The sequence below is a fragment of the Nannobrachium achirus genome (genome assembly GCF_963921795.1).
Source record: "Nannobrachium achirus genome assembly, chromosome: 15".
NCBI lineage: Eukaryota > Metazoa > Chordata > Actinopteri > Myctophiformes > Myctophidae > Nannobrachium > Nannobrachium achirus.
The window spans coordinates 34,702,630-34,718,715 of record NC_137822.1 but is presented as its reverse complement, the minus strand read 5'-3'; the positions used below and the strand labels follow the sequence as shown (position 1 = coordinate 34,718,715).

At 41.7% G+C, this 16,086-nt stretch overlaps 1 protein-coding gene across 1 annotated transcript; it reads left to right on the top strand.

Moving 5' to 3' along the window:
- Positions 1-239: 239 nt before the first annotated feature.
- Positions 240-1,673, top strand: LOC308299797 (ataxin-10-like; the record flags this gene model as incomplete). Its single annotated transcript, XM_080743583.1, has 1 exon — positions 240-1,673. One exon carries the CDS (start codon positions 240-242, stop codon positions 1,671-1,673), a length of 1,434 nt encoding a protein of 477 aa, XP_080599709.1.
- Positions 1,674-16,086: the final 14,413 nt, after the last annotated feature.

The window sequence follows — 16,086 nt, the reverse complement described above, 5'->3', positions numbered from 1 at the left end:
CCCAAATGTCCAATTTCTATAGGCTTTCATGCCATTCAGGTTTGTTTATATTTCGTTGCTATGTTTAGTCAATTTGTTGTCGATCATGAGTCATCTTCTATTCTCTTCTGTCTAATCGCAGAGGGATCTTGTAAAAAATATGGAGGGATGGCAGAGCTGCCATTCCTCCATATTTGGGCAAGGCTGATGTCATCAGGCCAGTATAAAACCCTGCTCTGTTGTTAGAGAACCCAGCACACATGGCGGCCCACAGTTACGCAGAGTGCAGTGTCTCAACATCACTTGTTGACATTTTAAATCCTAACTTTTGTCAGAATCATTCACAGGTGTTGAAATCATTTAGAACTTCGCTGCTGTGGGACCCAGGATACAGGGATCGGGTGGAGGAGGACATTTTTGTCAGTCTTTTGAAGGTTTTGTCCAGGCTGCTTGAGAAGCTAGAGGACCAAGGTGGTCAATCTGATCCATTATATCTTAAGCTGACTGCAGAGTGTTTCAGGGTTACAAGGAATGCTTGTGTCCAAAGCCCCCGAAACCAAGGCTTGCTCAGGGAGCTTGGTTTCATTGAAGTGTCCCTTAAAATCCTGAGCTTGCTTCTGACCCAGGGGAGCGGTGACAGCCTCTCTGAACCTCTTGGTTGTGGAATCCAGTTCCTGGGAAACCTTTCGGTGGGAAACCAGGCGTGCAAAGACCACATTTGGCAGCAGACCTTACCTGCAATCCTCCAACAGCTACTGAGTGTTGATGTTGAGAAGGTGGTGGGCTTTGCCTCCATGGTAATCCACAACTGTCTGGACGAAGCCAAGGTGGAGCAGCTCAGCCAGCCCCAGAACCTCCACCTGGCCCTCAGAGTGATGGAGTTGTGCGGGACACAGCCAGACCAGGAATGGCCGCTTCTAATCGCTACCCAACACTTCCTCAAGTCCGCCGCTCTGGTAAAGAGCATGTACACCAGGATGTCTCCTCTGGAGAGGGTCACTCTGCTGGAATTGCTGTCAGCCCACCTATTAGAGGAGCACTCCGAGGAGTGTGGTATCCCACCTGACGTGGCTCGATTCCTGGCCTGTTGCTTCCAGAAAAGCTGCGGAGTTGTCCTCACGCTCGCCAGTAGCTCTGCCAGCAGTGACGACGAGGCGCTGACAGTGATCAGTCTTTTGGACGTGCTGTGTGAGATGACCTCAGGCCGCAGACAATTCGTGTTCCTACAGGAGCATCCTGACCTGCTCCGGTCCACCGTCAAGCTCCTGCAGCAGGTCCATACCTTGGGGAAGGCCAGCAAGAATGTCTTCAGCGCTGCCCGGAACTTCTCCTTCAGCCAAAGTGGAGACACCTCCTCGTCTTCCTCCCCCTCGGTCAGCTTCAAGGCTCATCTCATCAGACTCATAGGAAACCTCTGTCACAGCAACGTCAGCAACCAGAACAGGGTGAGAGAGCTGGAAGGAATCCACCTCATCCTGGACAACTGCAGCATAGACAGCAACAATCCGTTCATTAGCCAGTGGGCCATATTCGCCATCCGGAACATCCTGGAGCAGAACCCAGGGAACCAGCAGCTGGTGTCCGGTTTTGAACGACGGGGCACGGCCGACTACTCTGCCCTCTTGGGTCTGGGCTTCCAGGTGGAGGAACGGGACGGCACGCTGCTACTCAAACCTGTGAAAAAAGATTCCTGATGAGAGAAAACTGGAGAGACCATTCTCCTAAGGTGACACTGAGCAGGCTCTCTCATGGTTAGTGATAGACACAGCAACCCTTTCTATGGTGGCCAGCCAAACTGTAAAATACAGAATCGAATTTAGTATGTGTGTTTGCTGAATAAACAGTCAGAGTAATAAAGAGTTGCGAGCCCTCCTAATGCTATTAACGATTTAATGATGCAAATGAATGCAAATCAACATTGATTAGTGTGTGCGTGCGTGCGTGCGTGCGTGCGTGCGTTTCTGGTGTTTGTGAGAGCGCAAGACCGGTGCACATGTAGCTAATGTTTACCATTCAATCATACTAACAAAAGATTGTTGAGTCTTATGCAGAATGACTGGCAGTCATTCTGCCAATGAAGGAACCACTTTATGTATATTATATAACATGGAAAGACAGATAGAACAGAGAGAGTACTTTGCATAGGATAACATCAATTACAAAAGCAAAAAAAAGGGCGAAAAAACAACAGAAGGGGGCTTAGTCTATTTTAGTCTAAGTCTTGAGTAGCAGCCGTCTGAAGGTGACTTTTCAGACCAATTTTGAAGGAGACTAGGGATTTGCACTCCTTTAATGCTTGCAGCGTTCCACATGTTGGTGGTATAGCTGGAAAACGAATTAGAGCCTTTTTTAGTGTTAAATCTGGGTTGAACATGATTAGTGGAGCTGCCTCTGGTGTTGTGATTGTGGACATCCTTGACGTTTTAGAAGTAGTTTGTCAGGTACATGTGTATATTGGAGGTGTAGTGCAGCTTGCTATATCAGACAAAAGATAGTCTTGACCAGAGCTGCGATGTTTAGTGACTTCTGTTGCTCTCCTACCCCTAATAAGATGGGGGTAGGGGTTTGTTTGGTATGCAAAACACCCATAAGGTCATTCTCTTAAAATAAAAGGGAGCTCAGATTTTGTTTTGACCTAAGTCAGAGAAATTGTGTGAGAGAGAGAGAGAAAGATTATGCAAAACAGTCAGGTCTTTTGCGTGCGTGCGTGCGTGCGTGCGTGCGTGGCTGACAGCTGGCAGGCCGAGGCTCAAATGAGACATTTCAACTCTTGATTAATTTAATTATACAGTTATATAGCTCTTATTTATCTTTTTGAATAATAAATCATTATTGAGGTTCAGACCTTTGGGTGACCTCAACTGGCTACGGCCATGATCGTCCCTTGTTCAATATCTTTCTTTATTTTTTCATTTTGTTTCCTTGTCACCACTCCAAGCTTTGCTCAAGCCACTAAGCTTTATTGCTCAGCCATGCTACCAGGCAGAGACTCCTGTTCCGTTTCATTTCAATTGCACAATGATTCACATTATATCGTATATAGGCCTAATAGGCCTGTGTTTCAAAAACGCTGTTATAATTCAAACATTTGTGAGGCCAGTCTTTGGTATCAGTTCTGGTCTCAAGCCCACACTTTGATGGTCTTGGTCTCAGTCTTGAGAACTTTGACGAAGAAGATAGTTTTTCCCCAGTTTTGCTGGTTTTCAAACCATTTATAGGGGCTACACCTTGCATATTAAAACATATATTTTATATAAATATTGGCCCATAATACGTTTTAAAGAGCTTTAAGCCTAAAAAACTCTCAGATATTGAATTCTCATGTTCTGTCTAGAAGGGACACCGGGGAGACCAAGAAAACAGAAAATGTAGAAATAAATTAAATTCATTGTGTAACCCCTTTTAATTTCAAGGACCCCCATAACTCAGATAGAGTCCAATGGAACCAAACAGGGACCCCCCACTTTGAGAATTAATAGATTTTCTCTTAGCATAAGGGTGCCATTTTGGTTTAGGTTCATTCTGATATTAATTATTGTCCAATTCATTAGTTGAGTAATTTATGCACACAAATATTTAGAATATTTGTATTTATGTGACTAAATTGGTAGCAAAATTGAGATCCTATCAGCCTGTGTCAGCCTAATAACCTTCAAAAGTGTATAAATTAAAGGTTTTCAAATAATATTGAAAAAGAGTTGAGTCAAAAAAACTATACAGTAGCTTGACTTGTGTACAGGGGTAGGCAACCTTAGGCATGGGTGCCAACATTGGCACAGGGGAGGGTGATCACTGGCACACAGGCAGAAGTGTGAGAGAGAGGATTTTGTTATTTTAAAGTCAATTAAAGTAAGTCAAATAATTTGCAGCTAATTACATCATGCACACAATTCTACATTCATTAAAATTCTGAACTTTGACTGGGGAGGGAGTCGGGGAGATAGGTCTGAGTCTAATGATCATCATAACAAGGTCCTGACAATCAAAATATGTCTGAATTTTGAAGCGGTCTCATTAAAATGTCTATGGCACACTGACTATCTACAAAATAAAAACATGGCACTTCGTTTCATAAGGGTTGCTGACCCCTGCTGTACAATAAATGCCTGGAAATAGTAACCATTTTATCACTTTAGTTGGTGTCAAGTGGACATGAACATAAGTGTGTGTAGTGAGTTTTGAAACTAGTTGGCTGTAGTTCTGGTGGAGGTCAACTGTTGTTGAGATCTAGAAATGTCTCAATGCGATGCGTTGTGAACTTGTAGGTGGACTATTTTCACTTAAAAAAAAATAGGGCTTAAGTAATTAATTAATGATGTACGTTTGTGACTTTGCGTCCCGGGGAGACACCTAATTTCTCTTTTGGGTCTCGAGTTGAAAAGGTTTATTAAACACTGCTACACACCAGTGGTTACTGGGACAATGTTTTTTTGTGTTGATACGAGCTCTAATAGATTCACCTATAGATTAATGACTGTTTTCTTAGTTTATTGTTTAATCATTCCTAATTAACCATCTTGGCTGGCAGTGGTGTAAAGTAACTAATACTTAAGTACTGTACTTAAGTACAATTTTTAAGTATTTGTACTTTACTTGAGTATTTCCCATTTCCAATACTTTTATTCTACTCTACTACATCTCGAATCCAAATATTGTACTCAAATCCACTACATTTATTTGAAAACTTTAGTTACTAGTTACTTGCCGTTTTAATTTATAATAGTATTAAACATAAACTAACCACTCTATTTGAATATAGCCGTTGTGAGCTTGTAGATCTGCCATTTTCAAACATTTTGTATGTTAAGTACATTTTGATGTGAACACTTTCATACTTTTACTTCTACTTGTAAGGGTGCCCTCACACCAAAATACCTATGAGAGTGGAATCCGCATTCCGCCAATGCATTTCAATGATAAGGGAGCGTTTTTTGCCGAAATCCTCTGCCTGCATGAAACCGCTTCACTCTCATTGAAATGTATTGGCGGAACGCGGATTCCACTTTCATAGGTATTTTGGTGTGAGGGCACCCTAAGGCTGCACCCACACCAAATACCTATGAGAGTGGATTCCCCATCCCGCCAATACATTTCAATGAGAATGGAGCGTTTTTTGCAGAAATCCTCCATTCTCATTGAAATGCATTGGCGGAATGGGGAATCCACCCTCATACAGTAGGTACTTTGGTGTGGGTGCAGCCAGAGTATTTCTATATTGCAGTAGCCTATTGATACTTTTACAAAACATGTGAGTACCTTGTCCACCACTGGCTGGCTGGTGATTCACCTACTTCTGTGACCTCCCAAGAGCTTTGGCGTTGGTAACATCAGCATGGACTCAAGCCTGAAGTACATTCCACGCATGTATAGCCAAATATCCTTGAGAATATGACACACATGGTTCAAATTACCATGCATGCAAGGCCAAATTCTTCGCATTTGTCTCTCTCTCTCTCTTTTTGTTAACTCAACTATAAATACTCACTGAATAAACATATTCCTACAGAGTGAAGATAATTTGTTGTCTCTGCTAGGCCGAGGGTGGCTGAGACTGTTTTCACCCCTGTCCGTCCGTCTTTGTGAATGTCTGTCCATCCATCTGTGAACAGCTAATATCCAGCATATCTTTTTCTACTACTCCTACAGATTTTGTCCAAAACTCATACAAATCAGTAAACATTATCTATGGGGTCATGTGATCAAGTTGTATAACTTAGATTTTTCAGATTCCATCCAAGTGACGATGACCAAAGTGGGTAGGCAACCTGGCCAGGTGGAGACCTCTGCTCCGAGAAGCACACTTTTTCTAGTTGGATTATGGTTTGATCCCCAAATAATTTGAAACGTGTATTATGAAGAGCCTAGTTGTTTATACAATGCATAAAACTAAAACTAGACTGCACTCTGTCGAGGTGCCAACGTGCGCCTTGTGCACTCATGGCCATGTATGGCCTACTTGTGCACCAGTGATGTCACTTGTTGGTTTGTTGGTGACGTCACCGAGAATGCTGCTCCCTCATTGGCTAAAGACCCTGCCTTTGTACTGTCGGCCCGGAAACAGACAGCTGGAAACAGCCGGCACCCGAACGCAGTACTTGCACGCTCCTCTGGCGCAAGTAATACAAAAATGACTTTTCTAAATAGCCAATCTAGATCCGTTAATGACTAGGGATGGAGCTCGTTAATTTTTATTGATAATGAGCACCTTATCGATCCTGCTTATTGAGCCTGGCTTTTATCTAGCCCACTATTGAGCGTTTTCTAATATTTTGTGGAAAGACGTGAGACGACAAATTCAGAACATAACTGATATATTTTTTTATCGGCCAGTTGTTGCGACTGTGAGTTTGTTGCTGACCACCATCTATGAAGATAACAATTTGACAAAAGTAACAAATATCATTAAAACAATCATTCATTAGTGTGCAATAAGTGTTAAATGGCTATATCGGGTTATCGAGCTACCCTTGTTGTTTAGGGCTCTATCCCTATTAATGACATGCCCACGTTGAACACCAGGGTTAAAGTGATTAACTTAAGCTTTACATTCAGCATTCCCTCATCCATTTATTATGTCGCTTAGCTGTATTTCTCATCTGATCTACAGCCTTGTCTCCAAGCAGGCAGGCAGGCAGGCAGACGGTCAGAAGGGAGAAAAAAAAGAGCCATTAGACAGAAAACGGCAAAGAGTTCCATCATTTATCAGAGGAACTCCAGATCTCTAACAATGTCCTGAGCAGAGCCTCGATCAAAGAGATACCGACTGCTCTCAGTGTCGAGCAAATGACTGGCCGTGCCGCTCATCCATCATGCTTTGCAATGTAAGATAGCAAAATAATAAAAACCTTTTCAGGTAATGGCCGCGGTTAGATCTCTCCATTATACCATTTAGACATGGGATTATTGAATGCTTTAACTATTGAAAAATAGCAGATATACAAGCTCGAGTGCCGCGCTGCGAGCTTGTAGATCTGCTTTTTTTTTTTTATCGTGAAAATGTGTGCACATAGTTTTTTCAAAGCAAACTTTTGTTAACTCAAATCTCTGCTTCTGGGGGGTCCCTGGAACAACATATTTTGAGATGGGGGTCTGCGGCCAAATAAATGTAATTTTGGGGGTCCTTGACATGAAAATGTTTGAGAACCACTGATTTAGAAGAAGGATTTAGAAGTCGGGTCAAAGATTGGGTCAAAGATATTCAAAGACTTGCACACATTTTCCCGATTAAAAAAAAATAGCAGATCTACAAGCTCGCAGCGCGGCACTCTGTGCCGCGCTGTGAGCTTGTAGATCTGCTATTTTTCAATAGTTAAAACACAGAATAATGGTTAAAGGGGTTAAAATCTAACGTGACTATGGCGCGTTCCAGGTATTTTAGGGTTATACATGTCTCCTGTCTTACGAGCCTATATTAGGCCGTGATTGATGACCTGATCTTTGCATGCATTAAAGGCCTCTGCTTAAAATTCACTTTTTGTATCCGGGCAGACAAAGGGATCTGATTAATGAGTGCCAATAAAAACTAGTGGTGTTCCACGGTGGCTCTGTGGAGCCTGCGAAAACACGATCTGATAGGCTGGGTGTTAGGAGCCTTTTGGATTACTGCAATAAATAATAATTACAGTTCCCGGGCTCACCCCTAGAGGACAGCTATTGCCTCGTTTGAAGAAACACAGAGAGGGAGAAATGTAACACGCTGTGTATGTATGGCTTATTTTGGTTGGCAGTAGTTGTGATGGCAACTTGCTATGCTATGAATGAGGTGCATGCTAGGGTGGAGGGGCAATTGGAAAGGGGAAAATTAATTAATGAAAATGTTAAATAAAACACACACACACACACACACACACACACACACACACACACACACACACACACACAAACTCCCCCCCAATCTGTACCCATGTAGGCGTTAGTGGTGTGAAAACCTTGTATGTCCAAAACCGTTCGTTTTGTATTTATCATTTTAAAAATGATAGTGAAAATAGCCGATTTACAAGCACACAACGCCTTGCACCGTGAGGCGCTGTGTGCTTGTAGAACGCGCCTCACACCGCGAGGCGTTGTGTGCTTCGGCTATTTTCACTAGTCCTGTGCGACAGTCTTGTATGATGAAGCAGGGCTTTACTTTACGAAAAAAAAACATTCAAATGTGAAACTTGGAGGTACAAGGTTTCTGCCCGACAGTGACGATATGTAGTTTTATTTCTGAAAAGCAGAAGTCATTATATAACTTGTTATGAATGCTGCTCCTTATAAAAAACAACAAAACATTCACTCTGGTTGTTCTACTGCACTTAAAACCCATTCAGAACGGGTACACAGTATTGTGTATTATTATTTTATGCTTTAACTATTGAAAAATAGCAGATATACAAGCTTACAGCGCGGCACCGAGTGCCGCGCTGCAAGCTTGTAGATCTGCTATTTTTTTTAAATTGTGAAAATTAGAATTTTGACCCGATTCTATAAGTGTCTTTTGAATCCTTCTAAGATTTTTTGAAAAACCTATGTTTCTATGTCAGCAATCTGGCCAGCCATCGTCAAAGAAAAGGTCCTTTTCACTTAACTGGAGCTCAGTTAGTCTGTTCTTGAGAGACTACTATGTCAGTGGTTCTCAAACCTTTTCATGTGACGGACTCCCAAAAGGATTATGTATTTGGCCCACGGACCCCCATCTCAAAATATTTAGTTCCAGGGACCACCCAGAAGCAAAATTTGAGTTACAAACGTTCACTTTGAAAATACATATATTCAAAGATTTGCACACATTTTCACGACTTTTTCAAAAAAATAGCAGATCTACAAGCTCGCAGCGCGGCACTCGGTGCCGCGCTGTGAGCTTGTATATCTGCTATTTTTCACTGGTTAAAGCAATCAATAATTCTAGGCCTAAATGGGTTAAGTGTAGAGCAGGCCATGAGTGAACACAGGCTACTGGGGCAGGTTGGTGGTACTGTAGATGCCAACGTGTTCACTCTCTTGCTCCTCCTGACCTTTGTTGATGCTGATTGAGAAAGCCATGCATGACTCAGTGCTCGCTCTGCTACCCTCTGGGTAGTCTGGTAGGATTCACCTTGAAACATGGGCTGCATATTGTTGTAGTGTTTTTGGTTGGTTTCTATTCTGAATGTTTTGAAGGTTTGCACAGGGCTCTACTTCCTGTATTGTCCCAGCTCAGATTCTGAGCCTGGGACAACTTCCTGCCCCAGGAATATCATAGTTTTGGCCCAGAGGTTCTTCTCGCCCCCCTAGTGGCAAAAAAAAGAACCTCTGGGAACTCAGATTGCCCTCTGGGTGGAAAGGTCCTGCACGGCTGGCAGCTCAGTCCCCCGTGATGTGCTGTGCTGTTTTAACCACCCTCTGTATGAGGGGAGCACCTTCCATACCAAGCAGTGAGCTTGGTAGTGAGCTAGGACAGTGGTCCTCAACCTTTTCAGGCCGAGGACCCCCACACAGTGACGAGCAGTCGAGCACTAAGAGTTGAGGCGTTACATTTTTGTATAACATGGTTCTATTGTGAAAATAGCAGATCTACATGCTCACAACGCCTCGAATTGCGAGGCGTTGTGAGCATGTAGATCTGCTATTTTCACAATTTCAGCCTCTATTATTTGGCAATTTGACCCATGTATAATTTGTCATTTTAGAGGTATTAAAAGGTCCTTAAATTGTCACTTTAGACATGTGCAGATACTCTCTATACACTTAAACCTTATGTTGGTTTGTTCACTGTTGAGTGAGAAAACAATGTTTCACATTAAGTTGATCATCTGGGGACCCCCCAAAATAATTTGGGGGTTGAGAACCACTGAGCTAGGAGATGGTCCATCCAATAACAAAACAGATAGGCACTTAACACTTCCGGTGAGCGGACAAGAACAGTCCTCTTCTGTGAGAGGCTCACACTCTCTCCCAAAGCAAATTTACAGTTGGGATACAAACTGTTTGCCGAGTTTGGCTGCTGGACCGAGTGTGGAGTGAGCAGAGATTTGGGTAGAGGAATTTGGCTCTTGTCTGGTCACCTTGTCCTTGACCACCCCATCCACTGAGAAGGAATTACATCCAAATGTCCAATGGATGTACGTACGCCCACATGATGTGGCCATCTCAGTTCCTTGTGGGTGTGAACTGAGAGTCAGTGGTGTAAAGTATCTAAGTACATATACGTAAGTACCGTACCTAAGTACAATTTTGAGGTATTTGTACTTTACTTGAGTATTTCCAATTTCCAATACTTTTACTTCTGCTCCATTACATCTCAGAGAGAAATATTCTACTTTTACTACACACACACAGGATAATAATAATAATAATAATAACTTGAATTTATATAGTGCCTTTCAAAAAACCCATGGCGCTTAACAAAACAGAAACAAAACACATTATTGTCCAAGAGCCTGAATAAATAAGGTTCTCTTCAGTGCGGACTTGAAAGAATTCAGTGTTGGCAACTGGCGAATCGCTATGGGGAGGGAGTTCCAGAGGGTTGAATCGCTATGGGGAGGGAGTTCCAGAGGGTTGAATCGCTATGGGGAGGGAGTTCCAGAGGGTTGAATCGCTATGGGGAGGGAGTTCCAGAGGGTTGAATCGCTATGGGGAGGGAGTTCCAGAGGGTTGAATCGCTATGGGGAGGGAGTTCCAGAGGGTTGAATCGCTATGGGGAGGGAGTTCCAGAGGGTTGAATCGCTATGGGGAGGGAGTTCCAGAGGGTTGAGGCCACCACACTAAAGGCTTATCCCCAAGGGTCCGCTTTTTGCTGGGAGGAGAATGGGATACGATTAAGGCACAGTCACACAGTCACGGTAACACTGCACTTTATAATCTACCAATGAGGGCGGGTTCTGCCAATGCATTTCTATTTTCTTCCCAGAAATCCGCAAATGGCAGCAAACTGCTCAATTCATTCCCATTGAAATGCATTGGCAGAATCTGCCTTCATATGTTGAATAAAAGTGCGGTGCGATCGTGCCCTAACACAATGGTTCTCAACCTGTGGGTCGGGACCCCGAGGCGTGTGCCCAAAATATTTTGGGGGGTTCCCCAGATGATTAACTTAATGTGCAACATCGTTTTCTCACTCAACAGTAAACAAACCAACATAAAGTTTAAGTGTATAGCACATTTCTAAAGTGATAATTTAAGGACTTTTTAATACCTCTAAAAGGACAAATTAAACATTGGCCAAACTGTCAAATATTAGAAGCAGAAATTGTGAAAATAGCCGATCTACATGCTCACAACGCCTCGCAGCGCGATGTAGATCTGCTATTTTCACAATAGAACCGTGTTATACAAAATGTATCGCCTCAACTCTTAGTGCTCGTCAGGGTGGGGGGGGTCCCCAGTTAAAATATCATTATTTTGGGGGTCGCGGCCTGAAAAGGTTGAGAGAACCACTGCCCTAACAGGCTATTTCTACGATAGGTGGTATTGATACTTTTGCTTGAGTAAAAAAACAAACAAACATGCGAGCACATCTTCCATCACTGCTGGGGCATTGCGATCTGACAGCTCTAGTGTACTCATGGGTATACTCACTGCAGCCAGCCTTCAATACGTCAATATCCAATATGCATGCCGCTGCCCTGCTCATTCAATTCCCATTAAGCCCATTTAGGCCTGGGATTATTGAATGCTTTAACAATTGAAAAATAGCAGATATACAAGCTCACAGCGCGGCACCGAGTGCCGCGCTGCGAGCTTGTAGATCTGCTATTTTTGAAAAAGTCGTGAAAATGTGTGCAAATCTTTGAATATAATGTATTTTTTAAAGCGAACGCTTGTAACTCGAATTTTGCTTCTGGGTGGTCCTTGGAACTAAATATTTTGAGATGGGGGTCCGTGGCCAAATAAATATCATTTTGGGGGGTCCTTCACATGAAAAGGTTTGAGAACCGCTGACATAGTAGTCTCTCAAGAACAGACTAACTGAGCTCCAGTTAAGTGAAAATGACCTTTTCTTTGACGATGGCTGGCCAGATTGCCGTCATAGAAACATAGGTTTTTCAAAAAATCTTAGAAGGATTCAAAAGACACTTATAGAATCGTGTCAAAATTCTAATTTTCCCGATTTTTCAAAAATAGCAGATCTACAAGCTCGCAGCGCGGCACTCGGTGCCGCGCTGTGAGCTTGTATATCTGCTATTTTTCAATAGTTAAAGCATAAAATAACGATACACAATATAGTGTACCCGTTCTGAATGGGTTAAGCGCGATGAGGCTGTGAGTCTGTCAACGTTCCCTGTGTCCAATGCATGTTCACCATGTCATCGCTGCTCAACTGATGACATGGTTGCTTCTAACTAGCCTAACAACATCTTGGGTGGGGGTGGAGGGGGTAGCACGTTCCCCAGGGGCATTCACGTGATGGTAACATGCCCTGAGCATGACTGAATAAAGCAAAGTATTCATCTATTTTTGTATTTTTTCTAATTTAATCGAGTTAATCTAATGCGATGTGACAACATTATGTTTTGCATGGTGTTTAATTTGCATGCACGATGCATGCATGCGGATGCCTGGACACACAAGCACACTATAGACGCACACACAAGCATGATGTACAGATTTCATGCACACAAGCTTATTATTGTTATGGTTATTATAGATAAGTAAAATAATGAAAATCTCATGTTGAGAAACATTTTAGTTAAAAGGCACTACTGTATGTAACTTTTTTAAATGAATAACCCCCCCCCCCCCCCCCCCCCCCCCCCCCACCCAAGTAGAGCAGTGCCACGATCAACACAATCCTGAGTTATTTTTTTGTGTTCAATCTGTGTTTTTAGATATTTTAGTATTTCAGCATGCAACAACTGGTCATAAGATGCATTTTGCATCATATGACCTGGATTGTGTTGATCGTGTCCCAAACAACAATAAAATAAGATCTGGTTTTCCCAGAGGTGAAGTGGTCCTTTAACTCAATGTGCAACATTGTTTTCTCCCTCAATAGTAAACAAACCAACAACAACCACCTTTTAATACTGTACCTCTAAAATGACAAATTAAACATTGGACAAATTGTCAAATATTAGAGGCAGAAATTCTGAAAGTGGCACATCTACATGAGCATGTAGATTCGTCTATTTTCACAAATGAACCGTGCTATACGAAATGAAATACCTCACCTCTCAGTGTTTGTCAGGGGATGATGATTATTTTGGGGGTCGCGGCCTGAAAAGGTTGAGAACCGCTGTGGTAGACCAGTGTTTCTCGACCACTGTGCCTGGGGACCTTTGGTGTGCCCCTGAGAAGGGTCAAGTGTGCCCCTTTGAAACTACTTGAAAGCCAGTATTGTATTTATCATTTTAAAAATGATTTAAACTAGTGAAAACACTTTTCACTACTGTTGTGCGACACCCTTGTAAGATGAAACTGGGCTTTACTTTGCGAAGAGACGTACAAATTTGAAACTTGGAAATACAAGGTTTCTTCCCGACAGTGACGATATTTACACCCCCGTATTATGTTTGTGTGCCCATGGATTCTTGGGACATGAAAAGTGTGCCCATGCAGAAAAAAGGTTGAGAAACACTGTGGTAGACTATGTCTACTTTATACAAATTGGGGTGGTTGTATCTTGTCTCCCTGCTGTTCAATTGAGACATTTAGATCATGTGCTTACAGTAGGCCAGACATGACCTTTGACACGATCCTGTTTACGGTTTAACACAGTTTCTGACCTGAAGGTCAAGACATTTAACGCCTGCAAGCAGGCCGGCTAGGCTGCACAGCTTTGACTGCAAAAACAAGGCTTAAAAAACGATAATTAACTGCGTTCACAGTCTTTAGTTTTAGTGTTTGCCAATTTATTTCATACACAAGCTTAGTGTTGTGTTGTGGAGGATGTGAAACCTGTCTTCCAATATGTTAGCCGTGCCAGTTTTAATTGTGAATAATGTGTTTTTCTAACTAAATAGCATGATATTATGTTGAGTTGTTATTGCACAATACTTTTTATGGCCCTTTTGAATCCCACAGCTGTCAAATGCACCGTATTGCAAAACTGAAACTTATACAACTGAACTACAAAACTAAAATAAAACTAAATGGAAATGGAAAAACAAAAAGTCAAAATGGAACCAAAATAAATTGTGAGAAAATGCAAAGCTGCAGCAATAACCTTGCTACAGACCCTCATGGACACAAGCATAATTAATTATGTCGACCAAACTACAACCAAGGACAAAATAATTTGAAGGAAACGATTGCGTGTCTGTTTATCCTTTGCTTGTTGAAAACACCAACAATCTGGAGTTTTGTTGGGGAGGTCTTATAGCACTGTTTCCCAAACAGTGGGTCAGGACCCATTTGTGGGTCGCAAACACATTTGTATGGGTCACTACTCGAGTTAAAATCTGATTTTCATTTTCCTACATTAACATTTTTTATTGTAAAACAAACAAACAAATCTAGGAAATTCCATCAATACAAAATAATAATAATTAATAAGCAGTCCATCTGTAACCAGGTGTGGTTATTTCAATAAAACCATTGTTGGAAAATGGAAATAAGGCATTTAATTTCATGGATATGCTATTCATTATCTGGGTTATATAATAGGCAGGCAGCAGAGATGGGAAAAGTACTCACGTTCTGTACTTAAGTAAAAGTAAAAGTACTTGTGAAAAAAACGACTTTGGTAAAAGTAAAAGTACTCATTCCAAATAATTACTCAAGTAAAAAGTAAAAAGTACGTGCTTTGAAAAGTACTTTTAAAGTAAAAGTAAAAGTATTTTTACCGTATATTTCTAGAATTTGAAGGATATTAAAATTAAAGGATCACCACCAAACATACGTCTTAAAACTGGCCAAGAATTGGTTTCCTACTATGATGTGAAATCTAAATGCAGCAGTGTTTTTTTTTAGACTGAGTACCAGTTATAGATAATATTTGACTCTCCAAGAACAATCATTATTATTATAAAAAATATATGTATATCCCACGATTTTGTAACCTATTTTTTTAAATGCCAATTGACCACCAAGTAGGCCTACACCATTATGACTGATGTTAAAATACAGATAAGGTTTCCTAATAAGAATGTCGTTTTCATTGTTCAATTATAATTATAATACATCTCACATCCACAGACAGACAGATGTCTGACTGTTATACTTTAAGATGTTTTGCATGTCTGTCAGAGGACCCCAATGTAAACAAGCCATACAGACTGTAGGTGCGTTTGCTATGAGAACTGCTAATCAAGTATGCAATCAATCAATTCAAACAAACGCATGCATATGAGGGCACGCGCGCTCGCGCTCTCTCTCTCTCACTCACACACACACACACACACACACACACACACACACACACACACACACACACACACACACACACACACACACACACACACACACACACACACATGCTAAAGGCTTTTGCGAGGCAAAGATGACCGAAGCTACAACAGTTGTGCAGAGTCTGCAGAACGTTTCACTTTTTCCATACAGAACTTTATCCAGCATGAGATAAAAAGCAATGGCACTGACTCACCTAAGCTTCGGAGGTTAAAAAATAACGCATTTCCAACGCGTGTGCATTACAAGAGCAGCATGGCAAAGTCTTGTGTTTATAATCCATAGTAGTTATAATCCACGTGTATTCATTGTTGACATGTTTGAAAGCTGTGACGAGATGAATGGTTTACAGTATGATGGTAGAATTAAACCATCTTCCTTCCTCTTCCTCTGAATACCGTGGATTTCAAAATAAGAGCATGGGGTATTAGGCTAGCTATTATGTAGGATTAATGATTAGTTTTATTTGGTAGTCTAGCTACAGGAAGTAAATAGACCGGTGCTTTCCTACTTGACACAGTGACTCTCACTCTGGCCAGTAGCAGAGCGTCACCACCGCAGCCTCTATGAATGATGATCAAGCGCTTTAATCATTTTGTTTGATCTGCCACGCATCGGCGCAACATTAACATAAAACCAAAGTAGCGAGCCTGTTTTGAAAATGTAGCGGAGTAAAAGTACAGATACGTGTGTTAAAATGTAACTGATAAAAGTAAAAAGTACCCAGAAAAATAATTACTCAGTAAAGTACAAAGTACTGAAAAATGTACTTCGTTACAGTAACGAAGTATTTGTACT